Source organism: Spermophilus citellus (assembly GCF_964194105.1).
Source record: "Spermophilus citellus genome assembly, chromosome: 6".
In the NCBI taxonomy this organism is placed as follows: Eukaryota; Metazoa; Chordata; class Mammalia; order Rodentia; family Sciuridae; genus Spermophilus; species Spermophilus citellus.
The window spans coordinates 6,795,256-6,817,444 of NC_138187.1; the positions used below are offsets into that span (position 1 = coordinate 6,795,256).

At 54.2% G+C, this 22,189-nt stretch overlaps 2 protein-coding genes across 2 annotated transcripts; both read right to left on the reverse strand.

Annotated features, from left to right (window-relative positions):
- Positions 1–1,179: 1,179 nt before the first annotated feature.
- PRSS41 (serine protease 41) lies at positions 1,180–4,743 on the reverse strand. Its single transcript, XM_081297107.1, has 6 exons — positions 4,670–4,743; positions 4,427–4,577; positions 4,160–4,325; positions 3,172–3,452; positions 1,875–2,032; positions 1,180–1,520 (listed from the first exon to the last, which is right to left on the reverse strand). The coding sequence occupies exons 2-6, from the start codon at positions 4,446–4,448 to the stop codon at positions 1,281–1,283; spliced, it is 867 nt and encodes a 288-aa protein (XP_081153233.1). The 5' UTR covers positions 4,449–4,577; positions 4,670–4,743; the 3' UTR covers positions 1,180–1,280.
- Positions 4,744–11,572: 6,829 nt separating this feature from the next.
- LOC308652300 (testisin-like) lies at positions 11,573–16,768 on the reverse strand (the record flags this gene model as incomplete). Its single annotated transcript, XM_081300049.1, has 5 exons — positions 16,098–16,768; positions 15,149–15,432; positions 13,027–13,181; positions 12,565–12,734; positions 11,573–11,669 (listed from the first exon to the last, which is right to left on the reverse strand). The coding sequence occupies exons 1-5, from the start codon at positions 16,370–16,372 to the stop codon at positions 11,573–11,575; spliced, it is 981 nt and encodes a 326-aa protein (XP_081156175.1). The 5' UTR covers positions 16,373–16,768.
- Between the last annotated feature and the right edge of the window lie 5,421 nt (positions 16,769–22,189).

The window sequence follows — 22,189 nt, forward strand, 5'->3', positions numbered from 1 at the left end:
CGGGTCAACAGGGCTGAGTGTGGCAGCAGGCTGGGCATGAGGGGACCCCCTGGGGACCTACCCAGCTTCTGGGTGTGGAGGTGGGGCAGGAAGTTTTAAGGCTAGTCTTGCCCATAGCCTGGACCCGCACTCAAGACCACTCTGGGCTGGGAGAGCACTTGCCTGGCGTATATGAGACCTGGGTTTGATTCCCCAGAACTAAAACACCCATGCTCTGTGGGGCCGTGGCTCTCTCCTCCAGTGTGATTGGATGAATGGGCAGAGCCTGGATCAGTGCTTGGTACAAGGCAAACACAATGCCACAGGAATAAAAGCAGTAAGCTCCCGTCCTCTTCAGGCCTCCCCAGGACTGGCCACCTGTGGACAGCCTGGTGGAGATAGGGCCAGTTGTTCAGGGACAGAAGCAGCTGGAAAGCTGGAGGGCTGAATGGGAATGGGGCCAGACCTTGGTAGGGGGGTAGGCTGTAGGGTTGGGCACCGTTCAGCAGGTTGCTAGGAACGGTGATTGGGGTGAAAGGCAGGGACGGAGGATGGAGGGGACCCAGAGAGCCTGGCCAGTATGGGTTCTTCCTGAGAAACTGGCTCTTTTTAGGGGAGGAGTCTGCAGCAGGTTGATTAATGTGCATCTGAACTTTAGGAAGGAGGAAAGAGCCTCGAAACCCACCCCCTGTCTCAGTCCCATATTGAAAAACTGAGGCAGGGTCTCAGGCTAAGTCCACTTCCCGTTCAGCTTCTTTTTTATTGTGGGAAAACCCAACACACTCCTGGCCTGTACTTCCTGAGCTCACCACCCCAGTAAACTACCATTACGGGACTTTGGTAACACCAGGAGCATCTGAGACTCATGTAGTGGGGCACACCAAGACTGGGGGTGGGGGGCGCTGTCCATGAGGAACATTTATTCCCTGTCACCCTTCCCCAGACTTCCAAGTTCCCAGACACCCTGGGGCTATGACCCTCTTCCCACAAATCAGCTTTCTGGGTGAACTGACTGGAAAGGGTTCAGCTGTCTGTGACCAACAGCTGGACAAGATTAGGAGTTAAGGACAGGTCCTGGGCTGCACAGGTCATGGGTAATACAGACAATGGTCCAGGAAGCACTGGGTGTCCATCATGTTCTGGATTGTCAACTTGAGTATGCATAAGTGTTTATTAGCAAACAAGACAGCAGGGGAAAGGGGCTGGTCTGGGAAGCTGTCACCACACAATACTGGGTGTCCGCGGGATGGGGAAGGTGCAGAGCTATGGTTCCCACAGTACCTTCATGAGATCAGGTATGCTCAGGCTGGCCCCAGGAGCCTGGGAGCCCAGGGCAGAGTAAGGAACAGCAACGCAGGGGACGGGTCAGGCCTGGGCATGTCATTACGGGATACCAGCATCCGGATCCAGTCAAAGTGTAGACTGACGTTGGTGTAGACTCCAGGCCGGTTTGGTTGACCACAGCCCACTCCCCAGCTCACAATTCCAATCTGATACCACAGCCCTTCCAGTTCGCAGACTAAGGGTCCTCCTGAGTCACCCTGGGGAGAAGCCTGGGTGAGCCCAACCAGGGCAGGTGAGTGGAGCCTGTAGAGAGGCTGGGGGAGCAGGGTGGCTGTGCAGCTGGCAAGAGGGGTGTGAATCCTATTCCCTGCTCCCCAGCAGAGATAGAGCCTCAGTTTCTGCATCTGCAAAGTGGGGCCTCAGTCTCTACCTCCAGGGGCTGACTGCGTGTGGGAGGAGGCACCACCAGTGGAGAATGAGCAGTATGTTTTGTAGGCTGGTGAATAAGGACTGCCGTTGCTTTACTCCAGGTGTGGGCTGGTGGGGGCTCGGAGCCTGCTCTCAGGCCTGGGGCAGGGTGGGTATGATTTCCTCATGGGGTGGGCACTCACGTGACAGGTATCCCTGCTGCCATTCTCAGCACCAGCACAAAGCATGTCCAAACTGATGGAGCTGCGCTGAAAGGGCAACTCGAACAACTCCCTGCACCTGCTGTTGTTGAGGATGGTGACCTGCACTTCCCGGAGGCGGTAGGGGGGTGGCAGAGGTACTGGGGTAGGACAGAGACAGAAAGCAAACTCAGCCTCTCCTTTGCCATCTAGAGCAGAGCAGGATGTGTGTGCCCAGCCCACACCTTGTAGCAGTGGGGAGGTCCAGGGTGACCGCTCCACATTGAGCGCAGTCATCAAGACTGCGGGGACCCGGTGGAAGGACAGGCAGTTGCAGCTACCCTGAGATTTGATATCCTAATTGGACAATAAAGATGCCACCCCTGCTGCCCAGGTAGAGAATATACAAGTTGTATATGTTAAGTAGCCAACTTAACGTTCTGTGAATTAGATATCAAAAGAGAGAGAGAGAGATTGAGAGAGGGGGGGGCCCTGGGGTCGTAGTGCAGTGATAGAGCGCTTGCTTAGCATGTGTGAGGCACTGGGTTCGATCCTCAGCATCACATATAAATAAATAAAAGTCCATTGATAACTAAAAATATTTTTTAAATAAATAAAAGAAAGGAAAAAAAGAGGGATGCAGGATTGAGGGACAAGCAAACGGGACGACCCTGGGAGACACGACAGCACGTGCAAGAAGCAGGTGCAAAAGGCCACACGCTCTGTGGCTGCGTTGGCAAGGAATGTCCAGAGCAGGCAATCCATGCAGGCAGAGGGCAGGCGGTGGTTTGGGCAGGCGGTGGTTGCCAGGTGCAATGAGCCCAGGCCACCAGGCACGGAGAGGAATGACCAAGGAGGGTGGGGACTCCTGCTGAGATGGAGCTATTCTGAGGTAGATGGTGCCAGGATGGCCGCACAGCTTTGGGAACGCCCTGCAGATCTCTGAACAGCCTGCTTCGCCACTGCTGGCTTTAAAGTTTGGCTTTGTGAACTAAACCACAGTGGAAAGAAGTTAACAGCCGAGGCCTTTGGCAGGAGGCTGTCCTGAGCCTGCCACCCCTGCTGGCTAGCAAAGGCACATGCCAAGCGGCCCCCCTTGCACCCCTGCCTTCTGGCCCACACAGTGTCTGCAAGGGAAGAGGACAGAGCCTGTCTTCCTGCCCTTGCAGTGGGAGCAAGAGGAGGGCAGCCCCTGAGGAGAGAATGCTGAACGGGTGCCAGGTCCAGGAGAGACAACTGGGCCTGGTGACTAAATGGGATGAGGATAGTGCCCAGCCCATCCCTCTGTCCCCAACCTTACCCATATTCTCATGGATGACTCCCCAACCAGTCACCCAGCAGTCGGACCGGTGCAGGAACATGAAGGTAGAAGACAGGACACAGATGGGCTGGATGTACTTGCTGTAGGTGACCGAGGAGGCCAGCCTCAGCAGGGCGATGTCATGGAACTTCCCTCTAGCCTGGGGGTTCACAATGATGTCCTTCACTCTGTACCGGTTTCGGTGAGCCCGCAGGCTCCAGAAAGATTGGCGGAGAGTCAGCTCACCAAGCTGGACTATCCACCTGGAAGCACGAGAGAACCTGGCAGGGGAGAAGAGAGTGACCTCTAGGGCCCGGGGAAGGGGGCCTGGCCATCTGAGCACACCTGGGCTGGGGTGATGCTGTGGGGCTGCTACTACTTGCTCATTATGGACACCATTGGTGTCCATGGCAAGTCCTTCTTATGGGCTCAAGGGACCCATGTAGAAACTTCAGACCAAGACAGGCCACAACCAGAGTACTGAGGTGGCAGGAGCAGGAGTGTGGCTCCCCCTAGTGTCTTGTCACCTCCCAGAGCTGTCCTAAGGACATAGAGCACAGTCTTGTAGGAGTATACATGTGCCACTCAGAAAGAACAAAGCAGATGTGAGGCCAGTGCTGGTCCTCGGACTGGAAGTCAAACAGCTGGGTGGGGAGAGCTCCACTGGCCGACTGGGTGACCAGCATAGCTCCCTCCTCAACTCAAGCCTCCCACTCCATTGGGAGGTGAAACTATGGTGGTTCCATTTGGTTAGAAAGAGAAGAGAAAATTACAAGAAAAACGCACAATAATGTTTTGGTAAAAAGTGATGCTAGAATTTGAACAGTGTCATCTCCAGGGATGCCAGGGAAAGTCATTTATAAAGTCATTTGTTTGTTGCTAGTTGCAGCCCTGCTTGAAGCAAAGGAAAACACGAAGCCCTATCAACATACAAGAGCGCCCCAGTGCAAGAAGGGAGGTCGCTGTCCCTGTGGATGCCCAGACTCACCTCCTGAAGCAGTGCGCGGCCGACAGCACCCAGCGGCGGCTGAGCAGGCTCCCTCCGCACGTCTTGACATTGCGCACACGCACCAGGGCCTGCCACGGCCAGCGCCCGCGCGAGGACTCCACTCCACCCACGATCAGAGGGCGGACCTCCCGGCGGCCGCAGGGCCCTGGGGCAGACACGCGATGAGCTCGCTGGGCAGGCCCACCGCTGGGCCAGGGGCCTCTGGGGACGCGCCCACCCGCCCCCTCCCCAGGGCCCGGTCGTTACTTGAGAGCAGCAGGGTGTTCATGGGACCTGAGGCGGAGGAGAGGGAGAGATGAGGCGTCCTCGCGCCTTCTTCTGCACCCGACGCCGGCGCACCGCGCAGGGTGCTCGTCGGGGGGCGCCTTACCTGACTGCGGGTTCTCTTCCTGCGAGTCTGCGTGGAGGCCAGGAGGTGAGCGCCCCTGACCTCCACGACGCCCGCGGCCCCCATCGCCCCGCCCTGCCAGCAGCGCCCCCTGAATTCACCCTGCTTCTCGAGTCCTGGGGGCCACAGCAGCGCCAGCAGCAGCAGCGGCGGCAGAAGTGGGCAGCTCTTCTCGCCCATGGCCTCTTCTGCAACCTGGCGCCCCCTCTGCTCCCTGCAGCTCCGCTCCAGATCCTGCCGGCGCCCCCTGTGGGAGAGGCAGCAGGCTGGAAGCCCTAGCCACCACCTTCACCCAGATGAACTCCCTGGGACCAAGGGATCCTTGGGGACCACAGTGCCTTCGGCTCCTACAGGAGTTGGTCAGCCGGCACACGTCTTGATGTGGTGCTGCAGCCAGAGAACCCCAACACCCCATTTCTTTCTGCAGCCCACGAGTGCCGGCTGTCTCCTCTGATGCCCTCTTTCCCCCACCCACAAACTCCCCCAGGAACAAGGACATGGCCCTCAGCCAGGAGCCCCCCAGGAAGCCCACTAGCACCTCCTCCTGGCAGGCTGATCTGGAGTCAGCAGTGTGGCGCCTCCTGCTAAAGGTGCTGCTCCTTTGCAACCACAGAGCTGGGCTGCCACCATGCACAGGGCTCCAGCTCCTTCTCTGCCTGCTGCCTGCAGTGGCCTCACACAACTGCCCGAGCCTCCAGGGCCTCTGCTTCCTGTGGGAGTGGGGTCAGTGCACCAGTCCCACTTGTGAATGGACAGCCAGCCAGGCATCAGCACCAACACCCCCTGGGTCAGAGAGTCCCCACCGGGTCCCACAGAACTCAGAAGAGTCAGTGTGCTCCTGGGTGAGGACACAAGCGTGAGCCTCTCTCCAGATGTGTTCCCCAGCAGAGGCCAGTGGACAGGGCTGAATTCTCCCAGAGTGGACCTGAGACTGCTGGCCCGAAGGAGTGCCACAAGGGAAGATAGCAGCTTCTGGTCACCAGGGCTGTACTGAGGCGTGGTCAGGGAGGCATGAGATGCCCAGGTGGGAACCTTGGTTACTCAGTCTCTGCGTGTGGCCCAAGGCCCTCGGGGAATCCCATTGTTAGTGGGACCCGGAGTGGCACCATTCTCCAAGGTTGCAGGGAAACTCCTCAGGAAGGATCATCCAAGGGCACCTGTGGTCTCCCCAGAGCTGGTCAAGGGCCAGTGTTTTTCTTGGACTGCGCTGGATTGGAACCCCCTGCTCCTGCTGAGTTGGCCCTGGGCAGCCCAACAAGGAGGATGGAGAATGTTCCAGGAGAACTCGGGGCCTTCATCAGAGGGTCTGTTGCAGGGAGGTCAGCTGACCACAGAGAAAGCCCAGATAATCCACGGAGAGCAGACAACTGGGAAGCTACTTATTTTGTTTTCCGTACCGGAGATAGAGCCTGGGGATGCTCTAATGCCCAGCCGCACCCCAGCCCTTTTAAACAAAGTTTCAGACAGTTCAGTCACCAAGGCTGTGCTGAATGTGGGATCCTCCTGCCTCAGCCTTCCCGTCACTGGGATTACCAGCATTCACCACTACACCCCTCTACAACTTGGAAACTTGGAACTAGTGTCCCTCAGAAAGATTCAGGAGGAGTCTTCCAGGAGGAGGCAAGGATTGTCCAGGAAAGGAGCAACTGGAGAAAAGAGAGTGTGGAGAAGTTTAAAACATCACTGCTGAGCAGAACATTTTAGCAGAAGGGCTCAGCACTAATTTGGTCATAGCTAAGTAAGAAATGCAGTGGTAAGCTGGAAAAGAAAGCAAAGAAAGGAACTCAGAAGGCAGAGCAAGGATTTGGAGGAGGGATTCCATGAGAGAAGGCTGTAAAGACAGACTCAGCCAGATGTGGTGGCGAATGCTTGTAATCCCAGCAGCTCAGGAGGATGAGGCAGGAGCATCCCAAGTCTTTGGGAGCCCTGTCTTAATAAATAAAAAGGGAAAAAGAGAGAGAGACAGAGACTGACCCCCCCATCCCCCGGGGGTGTGGGAATTTAACTCAGGGATAGAACACTTGCCTACCTTGTGCAAGAATCTGGGTTCAGCTACCAGTGCCACATGTAAATGGGTAAATAAATAAATGAGAAGGTAAAGATGGCCTCTGCAGCAGGAGAATGTCCTGACTGAGCCAGTCTGAAGATGCAGCGCATTAGCTGCACTTGGAACATTCCTGACTCCACATGGGCTGAAGCAAGTGATGGGCACCCTCAGAGGGGAGGACTTGGAAGGCTCTTGCCTCTCTCAGGAAATAGGTCACCAGAGCCAGGGAGAGTCACCTCCTCAGCATCACACTCAGCAGAGGAGCTATGAGGACAGAGAGGGTCAATCACGATGGCTGCAGCTCACAGAGCACCTCTGGGAGCAAGCAGCTCACTGAGGCAGAGGATGATGGATATGACAAGGACTGTGGTGATGTCTTCAAAGGAGATTTACTCATCCACTGGAAACTGCCCTGCACAGTACAGAAACTCCTCAAGTGGGAGGATTGTGTCTTTATCCGCCTAAGGTTTCTGAATCATGTGAAACTTCAGTTTCTTTTGAAATCACAAAGTCCATCATTGGGTTGGTGAGACTATGTGAGTATCTTTTTCTTCTTCTTCTTTTTTTTTTTCCTTAATGATCCTGGAGATTGAACCCAGAGGCACTAAGCTACGCTCACAGTCCTTTTTTATTTTTATTTTGCAGCAGGGTCTTGCTAAATTGCTGAGGCTGGCCTTGAACTTGCACTCCTCCTACCTCAACCCCACAAGTCTCTGGCATCAGAGGTGTGGGCCATCACACTCAGCAACACTGGACTTTCTTACAAAATGCCAGCAAGTACATTTCTGTGAGTGCAAACAGAAGTAGGTAGAGAAAGTTTTTTTTTTTTGTCATTTCTTTCTATTTAATTTTTGTTGGTGGTACCAGTGATCACACCCAGGGACTTGTGCATGCTAGGCAGGTGTTCTACCAGTGAGCTACATCCCCAGCCTGCCATTTCTTTCTAAATGCTTTCTTTCTGTTTCAGCTTTAATATACATTGTCAAAAGAACTGCACAAAAAATGAAAGCATATGAGGAAATTTTAATGTCAGATAAAACATGTCCAAGGCTAGAGGTCTTTGGTTTGAAAACTGAGGATCTTTTCCATAGACAAAAGTTGCATTCAGGGGCTGGGGATGGGGCTGAGTGGTAGAGCACTCACCTAGCATGTGTGAGACACTGGGCTGGATTCTCAACACTACATATAAATAATTAATAAAATAAAGGTCCATCAACATCTAAAAACAAATTTTTTTTAAAAAGTTGCATTCCACTAAAAGATGTAGGAGGCATGTCCCTCTGTGTCCCCAGAGCAGAGGTCTTGGGAACACATAAGCAAAAAAGTATTCAAAATACTCAAGCAACTAAAATCCAGATTTCCCCCTCAGAATTCAGGAGATCAGTTAGAGATGAAAATGAACAAGTGGAGAAGCCGTCACACCAGGGCTGTCACCATGCATGATTTCCACTGCACTGCAGCATTTGGGTGCTCAGTGGGTCATCGTTTCCCGGGGCACTGAGGCCCTTGGAAGTTGGTTACCTGGAGGTGAGGTGGAGAGCAGCCCCAGTGCCAAGGCTGGCCAGAGATCCCTGCCCAGCAGCACATCTGGGAGGCCCCTGATCCCAAGAGACAGGCCCACTGCCGCCCCCTGGTGGCAAGTGGGCAGATGTCAAGGCGCAGGCTGTGGGTGGTCAGAGGGCAGGTACTTTTCATTTTTCCTGTTGGGATCCAGTGTCCTTGGTTAATGAGTTTACCTCTCTCACCCCTGGTGTCCTGGCCCACCTAAGGCCCACAGAGCCTGGGGATGGAAGGTCAATGGCCAACAGGGCTGAGTGGGTGTGCTTGTCCAAGATGCCTGTGGCAGGTTCTGAGCTCTACAGCTCCACTGCCCATCCAGCCCACAGAGACACAGTCAGCTGCAGCACAGAGCAGAAGGTAGAATTTTTTGCCCATTCCTGTGGGACTCAGCAGGTCCTCACCCTGCAGTCTAAGTTCCTCTGCTGCACAGTTGGGGGTCATAAGAGCTCTTGGGGGCAGGGGGTATGTCCTACAGAAGGTGTCAGGCCAGGCACTCAGTACTTTAGCTAGCACCCAGTGAAAGGTGGGTATTGTGATTCCAGGACAAGAGCAGGGGGAGGGGAGGCCCTGGGAGCTGGGTCAAGGACCCCAGATCATTCAGGCCTGGACCCCTGTTCTCAGGCATTGTGTGGAGGCCTTAGGCCCTGCCCAAGTTTGGAGGACAGGTGTGAGCCCAGCCCCACCCCAGCATGAGCCCAGGAGCCCATGAGCTGCAATCATCTCCTTCTTCCCAGAGTGTCTGGGAATTCAGGCCCCAAGACCAGTCAGATGTACAAGTGCAGTGCAAGATGGCCGTAGCCCTCCCACTATCTTGCTCTTCCTCCTACCTGGAGCCCTTCTGGGGAATGAGAGTCCCTCAGCTCTCCAGCCCACCCTGTTTCCCAAGTTGGCCTCAAATCTGCTATCCTTCTGCCTCAGCTTCCTAAGTCCCTGGAATTACAGGCAAGCACAGAGTTGGGTCACAGCTGCTTGCATTTTAAAAAGCCTGATTTACATTTTTGCTCCTTTGGGTCCGGTCTCAAATGAATCTGAGTAAACTTACATGTTTGCATTCTGCCTAGGGTTAACTAAAAGTACAAATTTCCAAGCAAACTTGAATAACAAAATTATCTTGTCTAGGCAGAAGGGAAAAAATAATCCAATGCATTCATGTAAACCTGTAATTTCAGTTCAAGAAGTAACTTAAAACTATTCGCAGAAATATCTTAGGCATGCCAATCAAACAAAAGTATTAATCGAAGCAGACAGAACCCAAAAGTCAATTTACTTTTTTTTAAAAAAAATATTTTTTTAGTTGTTGTTGGACACATGCCTTTGTTTATTTTTATGTGGTGCTGATGATTGAATCCAGCACCTTGCATGTGCTAGGCGAGTGCTCTACCACTGAGCCACAACCTCAGCCCTCATTTACTTTTTTAAGAAAGCCACAAATTGTGGGGCTGGGGTTATGGCTCAGTAGCAGAGCGTTTCCTACCATATGTGAGGCACTGGATTCGATCCTCAGCACCACATAAAAATAATAAATAAAATAAAGGCATTTTGTCCATCTACAACTAAAACACAAGCAAACAAACAAAAAAGCCAGTGACAGTCAGCGCCTGTGGCACATGCCTGTAATTCCAGCTGCTTAGGAGGCTGAAGCAGGAGAATTGGGAGTTCAAAGCCAGGCGGGGCAATTTAGCAAGGGCTTAAGCAACTCAGTGAGAACCTGTCTCTAAATAAAATACAAAGGGATGGATGTGGCTCAGTGGTTAAGGTCCCCTGGGTTCAATCCCGGGGACCAAAATAAATAAACAAACCTCCATGATGTTAAAACAAAATGACAAAATGTGAGCAGAAAAGTCTCTACTAAGAAAAGAAAAAAAAAAAAAAAAGGAGCCGTAGCCTGCTCCCCACACCCCAGCTGTGTCTAGGAATCCAGGGGCAATTTAACCTTGGTGAGTTTGAATAAAATCCTGTCTAATGCTGTCTTCAGGAACTACTTTCAAATTGTTTTTTTATTAAAAAAAAAATACCAGGGCCAGGTCTATTACTGAAGAGACCGTCTTTTGCTTAGATTCAGGCTGAGTGCTGTAAGTTGACCAGTTCTCAGAGGGCACCACCGACCCACCGACCCACCGACCCCCCCGAAGGAAACCAGAATAAACAGGGCACCCTTCCAAAACAAGTTCCGGGAGAGGAGAAACTGGACTGTGGCCTTCCCTGGCTGTGTCAAGCTGCTCACTACCCCAAACACACCACGTGGACCCAAAGGGCCTAAAAGTCCCCAAGCGGAGACCCTGATCCGTACAACCGGTACCGCAAAAGACCGGCATTGGATCCAAATGGCACGGGACCTCTCCAGATGGGGTCCCCCGACCCCTGACGCAGTTTCCTTCTCCAGCGTGAGTGAGGCAAAGGGAAGGGTGTGTCTCCAAGGCCGCTGCTGGTAAGTGAGTTCAGACTCACTGCAAGGCCAGCACCGCTGGTCGCGGGCGGGGATGCGACGCGGGACTCAGGGTCGCCCCGCTGGGAGGCGCAGCCGAGGGACTGTTAGGGCTGGCCGGCCGGGGCCCTTATCCGACTGAGGACGCGGAGGCCCTGGGGCGGCCTTGGGCGGTGCCGTAGTTTCTCCTCCTGACTCCTGCCTCCGGAACAGGGCGGACCCTGCGGCCGCAGCCGCGCCACTGCTGTCGGGGTCCCGCCTGGGGCGTGTGGTCCGCGGGCCGTGCAGCAGCTTCAACCCCACCCGCGCTCGGGGCGGACGGCAGGGGGCGTCCCGCCTTGGGCTGCAGGGTCTGCCCAGCCGTCTCTCGCTTGTTCCTCCCCAGCCGCCGACCCGGCAGGATGTCCCGGCTGGGGTCCCTCAGTCCAACGAGCGGTCGCCCCCATGGGCTGCACAGCGGAGGGGCCGCGCTTGGGCGGGACCCACGTGTCTGCGCGTGGCGGGACCCACGTGTCTCCCGCCGGGCGCAGACCTCAGCCGGGAGGATCCAACTCTCTTCCAAGTTCAGGCCGCTGCAGGCTGCAGGCCACCCGGCGGGGAACACATCCCGCGAGGCATTGGGCATGAAGGGACAGAGGTGTGAAGTGCGGTAGGAGCAGGTCCAGTCAGCAGCAGGCGGGCGCAGGCTGCACCGAGGCTGCCCCGGCGATCTAGACGGAGAACGGATGCCTGCAGAGGCCAGGCTGGGCCGACACACCAGACCCGCAGCCAGTGCGGGTGGAGCAGCCATGGGGGCCTGGAGGAGAGTGGCGGCTCTGTAAGGGCGCAGGAGTCCTGGGACAGGACGCTGCCGGTGGGGCTCAGTGCTGAAGGAACTTGTCCACAAGGGTTTTTAATCTCTCTGTGGGAACCGCGAGACGGTGGAGAGGAGACCAGGCCACGGTGTAGAGAGGGCAGTACATCCTTTGCGGCTCACTCCCAGAGTGGGGAGTCAGAAGCCCTCTCTAGCTTTCCTCCCAGGCTCACACCTGAGAGGAGCTTCAGGGTGTGCAATTTCCAGAAAGTGGGGCTGTGGGTGGCAACAGGAGAGAGGAATCTGGCCACAGCATCTTCATCTTCTGTTCTCACAGCATTTAGGGATCTTGCAAGACCCACTCTGCTTGAATAAGCTAGAGATCCCCCACCAAAGCTGTCCTGGTGAGCAGGTCTCTTGGCCACACTAAGGAGGGCCTTCAGGTGCAGATAGGGTGGTGGGTGTCTTCCCACTGCCCACTCCCACCACCTCCTGCTGATGCTGCAACTGGTGAAGCTCAGATTGACAGCCTCAGCTGGAGTCAGCTCCTGCTCTGGAGAATCCCATGCCTTGGGACCACCCGTGCCTTGGGGGTCAGGAGGAATGCCAGCCCTGCTGTCCTTGTCCTCAGTGAACCAGTGCTCAGGTTACCCACAATGAGAAACTGTTTGTATAAACTCAGTACTTCCCTGCCTCAGTTTCCCAACTTCCTCACCTGCACCAAAGGCCTGGTCCTAGTTTGGCTTTTAGGGGACCAGAGTAACACCAAGAGTGACTGACATTTGCATGATGGTGTACACTGGGATGCTCTCTAGCACCGGCACCCCCACTCTTCCCAGCTCCCAGACTCCTTACAACTACACCCCTCTTGTAAATTATCTGATTGAACTAAATGGGGAAGTTTCTGCTGTTTGCATTAGCCGAGCCTTTGGTTAGTTGGGGATAGGTCTTGGGCTGAACTGGACAGGGGTGAACAGGAGGAAACTGTCAAGGAAGCCACCAAGTCTGGAGGAATGCTGAATGTGTTTATTAGTCAACAGAACAGAAGAGGACCAAAGCTTTAACTAGCAGAAGGTTCCAACCCTTGAAGGCCAGGTTCATTTAGACTGGTCCCAGGAGCCTGGGAACCCAGAGCAGAGTAAGGAACAGCAATGCAGGGGAGGGGTCAGACCTGGGTATGCCATTATGGGCTATCAGCATCCGGATCCAGTCAAAGTGCTGACTAACGTTGGTGTAGACTCCAGGCCGGTTGGGTCGACCACAGCCCACTCCCCAGCTCACAATTCCAATCTGATACCACAGCCCTTCCAGTTCGCAGACTAAGGGTCCTCCTGAGTCACCCTGGGGAGAAGCCTGGGTGAGCCCAGCCCTGGGCAGGGTAGGTGGGGCCTGCAGAGAGGCTGGGGGAGCAGGGGTGGCTGTGGAGCCAGGAGACTGAGTATGAGTTCTACTGTCTCTTCCTCAGCAGAGACAGAGCCTTAGTTTCTGCATCTACAAAGTGGGACAGTCTCCACCTCCCAGGGTTAGCACGAAATCAAATGAGGTATAGGGTGATAAGTTGATGTCTGGCCTGGGGCTGGGAACAGTGGGATACTAGTTGCAGAAGATCATGGTGGGCTGGGGTGACACTCACAAAGCAGGAATCCTTGCCGCCTGCAAGCTGTCCGGCACAAACCATGTCTCCCCAGATGCTATAGCGGAAGTCTGACATTTGGTACAAGTGGTTACAGATGGTGGTGTTGATGATGGACACCTGCACTTCCTGGAGGGTGTAAGGAGATGGCAGATCTGTGGGGGACAGGGGACAGAGAAACAGGCAACTTGATTCTCTGCTGGGGTTGGGGAGAGACATCATAGGCTGTTGGGTAGGGGTGACCCTGGGCACCAACAATGCCTGCAACTGTCTCTTGCTAGGCCTGGGCTCCAGCCCTGTACTCAGGAACAATCAACAAGTTACAGAAGAAGGCTAGGGTGTAGCTCAGTGGTAGAGTGCATGTTCCAGGCCCTGGGTTGAATCCCCAGCAACCCCTGCAACACACAAAAGAACAATATCAAAGAGGGACCTGTGGAGCCAGGTGCAGTGGTGCACCCCTGTAATCCCAGGGGCTTAGGAGGCTAAGGCAGGAGGATCACAAGTTCAAACCAAGCCTCATCAATTTAGCTAGGCCCTAAGCAACTCAGTGAGACCCTGTCTCTAAATAAAATATTATTTATTTATTTGTGGCTCAGTGGTAGAGCGCTTCCCTAGCATGTGCGAGGCACTGGGTTCAATTCTCAGCACCACATATAAATAAATGAATAAAATAAAGATCCATCAACATCTTAAAATTTTTTTTTTAAAAAGGGATGGGGATGTTGCTTGGTGGTTTATCATCTGTGTCTTCAATCTCTGGTACCAAAAAATAAATAAAGAAAAGGAAGGAAGGAAGGAAGGAAGGAAGGAAGGAGGAAGGAAGGAAGAGGGACCAGTGGAAGTACAGGCTGTTAGCACTCTGCCAACACTCAGTTTCTCTCACTGTAGAATGTACACAAAGCTCCTGCCTGAGGCAGTGGGATGATTTCTCCGTCAAAATAAGCATAAGGGGAGGGGCTAAGATGGCTGAGATGGTTTTATGATTAACAAAGCCCTGCTGCAGCATCCAGATGCCAGACAGGGTGGGAGCCATCCATTGATGCTCTCTCCTTGATGACATCTGGGGCACCTCCAAGGCCTGAACCATGTGCTCTCAAGGTTCCTTCATCACCTCTGGGATGGTGTGGCATCAAGACCCACTCCCAGATAAAGAACAGGTCAGGGGAAGAGTCACCTCCAGAAAGACACCAGAGAAGTGTCAGAGCCTGATGTGAACCCAATTCCTGTCTGGGTCCAGTTACCACAGGACCCTGTAGAGGATGCCAAGAGCTGACACACAGATAGTGCTTCCTCTACACTGGACACTTCTAAGAGCTTGGGTGCTAACCCTGTTAAACCTCAGAGCTACCCTGAGGTTAAGAGCTCCCCCGCCCCCAGCTGCTGGAGATGGAACCCAGGGCCTCACACATGCTAGGCAAGTGTTCTACCACTGAGCTATACCCTCAGTCCTTTTTTAATATTTCATTTTAAGGGCTGGGGATGTGGCTCAAGCGGTAGCACGCTCGTCTGGCATGTGTGTGGCCCGGGTTCAATCATCAGCACCACATACAAACAAAGATGGTGTCCGCCGAAAACTAAAAAATAAATATTAAAAATTCTCTCTCTCTTTAAAATAATTTTTTTTTCATTTTAAGACAGTCTCACTAAGTTGCCCAGGTTGGCCTTGAACTTGAGATCCTCCTGCCTCAACCTACTGAGCAGCTGTGCTGGCCACACCCTGTGGCTTGGAAATTTTGAGAAGAAAGGGCTCAGCTCTCTGGGACAGGCAAGTGGAACTGGGGTGGCTGCAGAAGGCACACTGAGGCTCAATGGTGGGCTGGCTGAGGAAGTGGGAAGACACATGAATAAAGCAAGGCTGAGGTTCTTCTCCACACCCTCAGGAACCCCATCTCTCAGGCTGGCCAAGCCAGCCTCCTCTGCACCCCTTCCTTCTGGCTCACATGGTGTCTGCGAGGGAAGGGGATGAGCCTGTCTTCCTGCCCTTGCAGTGGGAGCAAGAGGAGAGAAGCCTCTGAGCAGAGAATGCTGAGCAGGTGCCCAAGTCCAGAGAGGGGCAGCTGAGCTTGGTGGCTAAATGGGATGAGTAGTACCTTCTCCCAGACCCACCTATCCCCAGCCTCACCTTCACCCTCTCTGATGTCCCCCCAGCCGGTCACCCAGCAGTCAGTCCGGTTCTCGAATTCCAACGCGGAGGGAACGATGCAGATAGGCTGGATAAGGTTTGTGTACTTGACAGAGGAGTCCAACCTTAGCAGGGCAATGTCATAGGGCGCCTTCCCCTTGAATTGGGGGTTCAGATAGATATCTTCCACTTGGTAACGATTGTAGTAGGCCTGCAGGTTCCAGATACCTGGCCTAGAAGTCAGCTCGCCAAACTGGACCGTCCACTCAAAGGGATCAAGGGAACTGGTGGGGGAGAAGAGAGCCGGCCACCTGAGTACTCCTACACCCCTTCCTGATGGGACACTGTGGGGCCAGTACAACCTGCTCATCTCAAACACCATTAGCAAGTCCCTCTGATGGGCCCTCAAGACAGACACAACCAAAGCCCTCACTTCTGGGCACTCTGAGGACAGTGGCTCCCTCCAGTGGTCTTGTCACCTCCAAGAGCTGTCCTAATGACATGAACCCCTATGTAGCCCAAAAGAACTGAACAGATGTGGGTAGTGGTGTGGGTGCTGGGCAGGATTGAGTCAAACCGCTGCTCTGGAGAGAGCTCCACAGGCCAGGATGCTTGGCCAGCACCTGCCCCACCCCTTAGCCCCCTACTCCTGAGGTATACATCTGCAAGGTAGGTGGAGGGTGGTAGGAAAAGAAAGGGGAGAGAGAAAGAAAAGGGTGAGCAATACACTCAACAGTGCATGGGAATGCAATGGAAGAACATTCTGGAGGAAACTGAAAAAGGTTCCCTCCAGGGGCACCCACAGAAACTCAGGTGGGTACAACCAGCTGCAGCAGAGTCTTGGGCTCAGTACAAGAGCCTTGGGCTGCATACACCTGAAATGGTGTATGCAAGTGTGGCCCTGGCCGCGGTCACTTCCCACCTGCCCCCAGCTCTCTCCCCGACTCACGTTTCAAAGCAGTGGGCGGCAGTGAGCACCCAGCGGCGGCTGAGCAGGCTGGCTCCGCACATGTGGCTGCCCCACAGGCGCAGGCTCCCTTGCCATGGCCAGCTCTCGAGTCTCGCGTTCTCTCCACCCACCACGCGGGACGGGAGGGTCCGGTGGCCGCACGGCCCTGGGATGGTCAGACGAACCTGTGGCTGTGTTGAACGAGACAGGCCCACCCCGCCCGGCTTGCCCCCGGGGTCCCTGGCCCCCAGGGGCTCCATCGAGGCCCCGCGCATCCTGGGTCTGGCTGTGGAAGGAGATCTGGGATCCTCCCCTGTGGCCCGCAGGCCCAGCCCTCCCACAGGGCCCCATTACTTTCAAACACAGATGAGTCCTCGAATCTGGGGTGAGGGAGAGGAACGGATGAGGCGTCCTTTGCACCCCGGTGCAGGCGCACCACAGCCACACAGGTAGCGGGCATCCTGGGCGCCTTACCTGACAACAGGTCCACTTCCAGCGATTCTGGGTGGAGGTGAGAAGGTGAGCGCCCTTGACCTCGGCACCCGTCATCCCCTCCATTGCCACCAGTGCTGCCAGCAGCGCCCCTTGCACTCACCCTTCTCCTCCTCGGGTTCCACCCGAGACAGTAGCAGCGCCAGCAGCAGCAGCAGCTTCTCGCCCCGAGTGCTCATGGCCTCCTCTCCTGCAACCTGGCGCCCCTCTGCTTCCTACTGCTCCAGGCCCTGCTGGCGCCCTCTAGGGGAGAGGCAGCAGGCGGGAGCCCTGGCCACCACATTCTCCCAGCTGGAGCTCCCTGGGCCTTGGGTTCAGCTGCTACGGGGGTTGGTCAGCCTCTGCACTCCTTGATATGGGGCAGCGGCCAGTGAGCCTCACAACCCCTTTCTTGTCTCCTGGCTGCCTTCCCTGTTGCCCGCTTTCCTCCACCAGGACCAAGGACCTGGCCTTCAGCCAGGAGCCCCCAGGTAAGCCCATTAGCACCTCCTCCTTGTTTGCCAGGCCAGGAACATATTCCTTCACAGGACTTTGTTGGGACTTTGTGACGGTCTTGGGCTTTGTGTCTGCTAGCGGGCAGCAGTCCACCGGCTTAGGCTGCCCCCTAGCGGCAAGCCCCCCTCGCCAACCTCGTTGAGCCTTTTTTCCCCTTTAAATTGGAGGTACACACTATTAGTGGATTGCCTTAATTTTTTTAAAAATAAATATATTTATATGTACATTTAAATTTATTTATTTAATGGTACTGGGAATTGAACTCAAGGGTGCCTTACAGCTGAGTTACTTCCCCAGCCCTCTTTATTTTTTGAGCCAGACCTGCTGCTAAGTTACCTAGGCTGTTCTCAAACTTGAGATCTTCCTGCTCAGCCTCTTGGATCACTGGTATATTTTTTTGTCTTTAACTGACACATAATTGTACATAGGTATGAGTACAACGTGACTTTTCAATGCATACATACAATGTGCAGGGATCATATTCATCACCACTAACCTTTATCACCTCTTTGTGTTGGGAACATTCAAAATCCTCTACACTAGCTAATCTATCATTATATCATATTCGGTATAATATTATATTATATATTATATTCAATAAATTGCCAACTACAGTTCCCTCACTGGGTGCAGCACTTTAGAATTTATTCCTCCTCTGTAACTGCACCCCTGCACCTGATAACCATCCTCCCCCTTCTTCCCAGCCTCTGGTGACCCCATTCCATTCTCTACTTCTTTGAGATGAGGTGTTTTTAGCTTCAACATATAAGCGAAGGCATTCAGTTTCTCTCTTTCTGGACCCAATTTACTTAATTTACCACAATGTTGTCCAGGCTCATAAATGCTCCTGAAGATGAGAGATTTCATCCGACACTGGGCTGAATCATGATGTCTTGCTGTGCTCAGTGCTGCCCACTCACATCGAAGCTGTGGTGAAGGACAACCAATACGAATCCTCACAGAGCTGAAACTGCCTTTGACAAATGTTACTGTCCGAGGGTCAAAGGAATGAGTGGAAAGGGAGACAGACACACCACTGGGTTGGCTATCCCAGTGTCCTTGTGACCAGAGGCTTCTGGAGGGGGTCTGTGGAGGGTGTGCTTGCCTGGTACCCCTCTGTGTCTGAAACACTCCCAGGGACACGGTGGGTTTTGAGGAGTGCTGACGTCCCCAGCACTGCCTTCAGGGAGCTCCCTCCAGGCAGGACAGTCAGGACTTGCAGGAGTGTCCCAAATGTGTCCTCTTCCTGGGAGTCCTGGGACTTGGGACAAGTGCTGAGGCAGGGGTCGGCAGAGGCCCTGGCTGGAGGCACAGCAGAAATCATTCCCAGATGGCATCCTTGACACAGGGCACATGGTGTGCTGCTGTGGTTACACCAGCTCACTTCCATGTCTCCTTGATTTCACACATCAGTGGCCAGGTCACCCCTGCGGAGAAAGTGGCAGTGGACCTGGGCTCAGATCAAAGCACTCGGGCAGAACAGGCCTCAATAGTGGGCTGGGGCTTGGGGAGAGACCCAGTCCATGTACATAGCAAGGGGCAAGAGTTTCCCTAAATCATCCCCCTCTGCTTCCCTTAGCCCTCCAGCAGTTGTATCTGAGCCAGTTTCTTGAGCACTCCTGGCCACTGGGACCAAACACAGCTCATCACCCAAGACACACAGCCAGCCACCACTCTGATGCTGTGGGGAGGCACAGGGAGACTTTCTCAACTGCAGCCCAAGGGAGCATTCAGGCTGCAGGTCCTGACCAAACCCCACAGACTGCCCAAGGCCTCCAGAGCCCCTTCCAGCCCAGCCCTCAGAGAGCAGCAGGACAGGCTTCTTCCTGCAATTCAGGTCCACAACTTCACCTCCTTAACAAGGCTTTCTCTGCTCTGTATGAAAAGCAAACCATAAAGGCCCCCACTACCTGTCCACTCACTGCCCCAGAACTGAGCAGTGTGGCTGAAATGGTCTCATCTGGTGGTTGTGCCATGGCTATTGGCCACCTCCAAACTCTGCTCAAGGCAGGCTTGGGGAACACTTGCGGAACTGGATGGTTGTTGGGTATAAAAGGAAGGAAGGGGCTGGAGGAGCAGGAACAGGAGGTGCACAGTGTCCCCAGGGTTGAGGGCTCTGGATTGGAGGCAAATCAGTGGGACAACCTGCAGAAGAGTGGCTTAGCCAGGGGCCTCACTGAGCGGCTCCATGGATGCCCTTGGAGAATCTCAGATGTTGGAAGCCAGAGGCAAGATCTGCCAGGCTCAGAAGTCCCTTGGGTGTCATGGGGTTGGGGAAGCACTTCCTCCTCTCCTCTCTGCTCTCCTATAGCCTCCCAGGCTGCCACCACCCAGCTCCTATCCCCAGAAAAGTCCTGTGAAGGAATATGTTCCCCAGCAGCTGTTGTGTGGTGTGGGAGGGGTCTTCTGTATGAGTGGAGGGGGCCATGCTCCTTCCTCTTGCACCCCAGACAGGCAACACATAGCATGTAAGAGCTTTGGGGCCAGGTTACCATGCTGTGTCCCTGGTGGTCAGTTGAAGTCTTATCTGAATGGCCAGCTGGTTGATCTGGAGAGAGTGTGGGCTGTTTCCTTCCAGCATGGTCAGCTATCTCCCCTGGTCTCTGGCCTCCTCGCTACAGCCCCATCCCAAACAGCACCACAGCTCTCTGTCCCCATCCCTAGCTTTCACTTAGCTCTGCTAGAGTCACCACCCATAACGAGTCACTCTTGGAGGCAGACTGTCCTGTCACAGCAGCTGAGAAGGAGTGGCAGGAGCCTACATGCCCCAGATGCCCAAATGAGGCTCCAGGGAAGGGCCTAGGTCCAGGGGAGTGAGGCAGCAGGGCAGGGACACTATGGAGGAAGCCCTAAGCGCAAGCACAAGGGCCCAGAGAGGCCAAAGAGGGTGAGGAGGGCCCATGTGGGGGCTTGTGACAGAGGGGACCTATGACTCCAGGGGCTCTAGGAGCCCTGGGAGAGGGGTGTCCTGGGATGGAGGCTGAAACTCCCACCCAAAGAGGCTCAAATTGCCCCCATTTCCTGCCTCTGGACCTAGGGTTCCCCACTTGCCCCTCCACCCCTGCTGGGGTCCCAGCCTGTGCTTCTGCCTCCAGCTCTCTTCTTAGCTGTCTTTGGTCAGAACCCAGAGTTCTCTGGAGAGACTGGGAAAAAGAGTGAGAAAGGAGAAAGACTAAGAGCACCCCCAGTCTGCTACCAATCCTGTGCCATTTACACCCAGCAGGTGTGAGATGTCATACCACCTGCCCAGTCCAGGCAGACCCAGGCCTGACCCCCAGCCCTGACCACAGCCCTGGCATTGAACTTCAGACCTGTCCATGACTCTGAGATTGACCCTAGCTCTGCCATGACCCCTAGCCTTGCTCATCACCTTGGGATCTATCAACCCCTACCAATGAACTGTAGACCCCAGGTCTGCTCAAGACCCTCAGATTTACCCAATGCCACCTGTGACCCCAGGACTCACCCATGCTTTGCTCAAGTTCTTGGTATTATCCCCTGGTCCTGTCAATGACTCCAAGACCCCCTGGATGTGCTGCTCTCATGCCCACTTTGCTTACGAACAGCACTGCTGAGGAAAAGTGGGCTTGGGCACCAGGAGATTCCACTCCTGTTTCCCTGTCTGCAAAATGGGGCCAAGAGCAATGAGCACGTCCCAGGGGCCGCTGTGAGCATCTGGCCATACTGCAAGTGGAGGCTGTGGCTGGTAGGCCTGGGTGGACATGTTCTGCTGGGTCTAGTCTTTATTGTCTCAAAGACAGACTTGCTGCAGGGAGCCCAGGCCAGCCCCAAGAGTCCCAGAAACCAGCAAAGAAAGATATTCTGAGTGATGGCTGCACCCTATGGCTCAACTCTGGATGGGGCATGAGAAAGGAGAAAAAGTTGCCAGGCTCTGTCCCCAGGGAACCACAGGGCAGCCAGGCAGGCGAGAAACAGCTCAGGGCCCATGGGGACCAGCAGGAGGCCAGGGCTTAGCAGAGGCTTACAAGGTCTAAAGAAGGGGTGGGGGGAGGTCTTCTGCGAGAGAGGGCAGGGCATGGGGTGGAGGGCAGAGTGTGGCTGACTTTGGTGTAAACAACTGGATTCTTGGGGAAGTTATACTCATTCCTCCAACTCACCACTCATGCCTGGGCCCAGATGCCAACAATGTCACAGACCAGGGGGCTTCTGGAATCACGCTGGGGAGAAAGAAAACGTCCAGAGGTGCAGGGATGCCCAGGGCCAGTTCTCCTTGACACAGAAACCGGGCCTTCCACCCCTACCCTAGTCCCCCAGCCTCCCTCTAGCAATTCAAGCCCAGAGCTAGGAGGAAGAGGGTCAATGCTCTGAGAGTTTTTGGGAGCAGGTAGGGGTAGCTGGTCTGGGAACTAGAGGGGGATGGAATTCCTGCAGATGGGACAGGCAGTGTGACAGGGACCATATATTTCTAAATAAAATTTAAATTTCTGCTACAGTTGTGTATTTCAGAGTTGAGACTCAGAGAAGCACTTTCGAGTTGCTGACTGATATTTCCGTTTGTTTCATTTTCTATGTAAAATATCTCTTCTTTGAGGGAAAACAGTGAGGCATGCGGGAGGTGCATATAAGAGCAGACAGGGAAAGACACCACCAACCAAGCCCAGAAATGACTTGCCCTGCATGAAAATATGGTCAGAGGCTCACAGTGTTTTTTTTTTTTTTTTTTTTTTTTGGGGGGGGCGGTATTCTGGCCCCAAAGGAAAAACTCTCAAGAGAGAGATAAGATCAGTCAGATTTGAATGTTCTGATTTTTTTTTTTTTCAGTGCTGGGAGGGGACCCACAGTCTAGGAATGTGTTCTACCACTGAGCTACATCCTGACCCCCATGGTATTTATATAATATTTCAAAGGCAGAAGGGCTGGGGTGTAGCTGCGTGGTAGAGTGCATGCCTAGCCTGCATGAGACGCGGGCTCCATCCCCAGCACCTCAAAGAAAGAGATGCAAAAGCTCCACAAAAAGAAAGAGAGATGGGGCTTGGGAACTTTGTGGGTTTTCTTTTGGAACTGACCTTTGTATTTTAAAAAAATAAATGAAAAAAAAAAAAAAAGGATGCTGAGGGGGCTGGGGTTGTGGCTCAGTGTAGAGC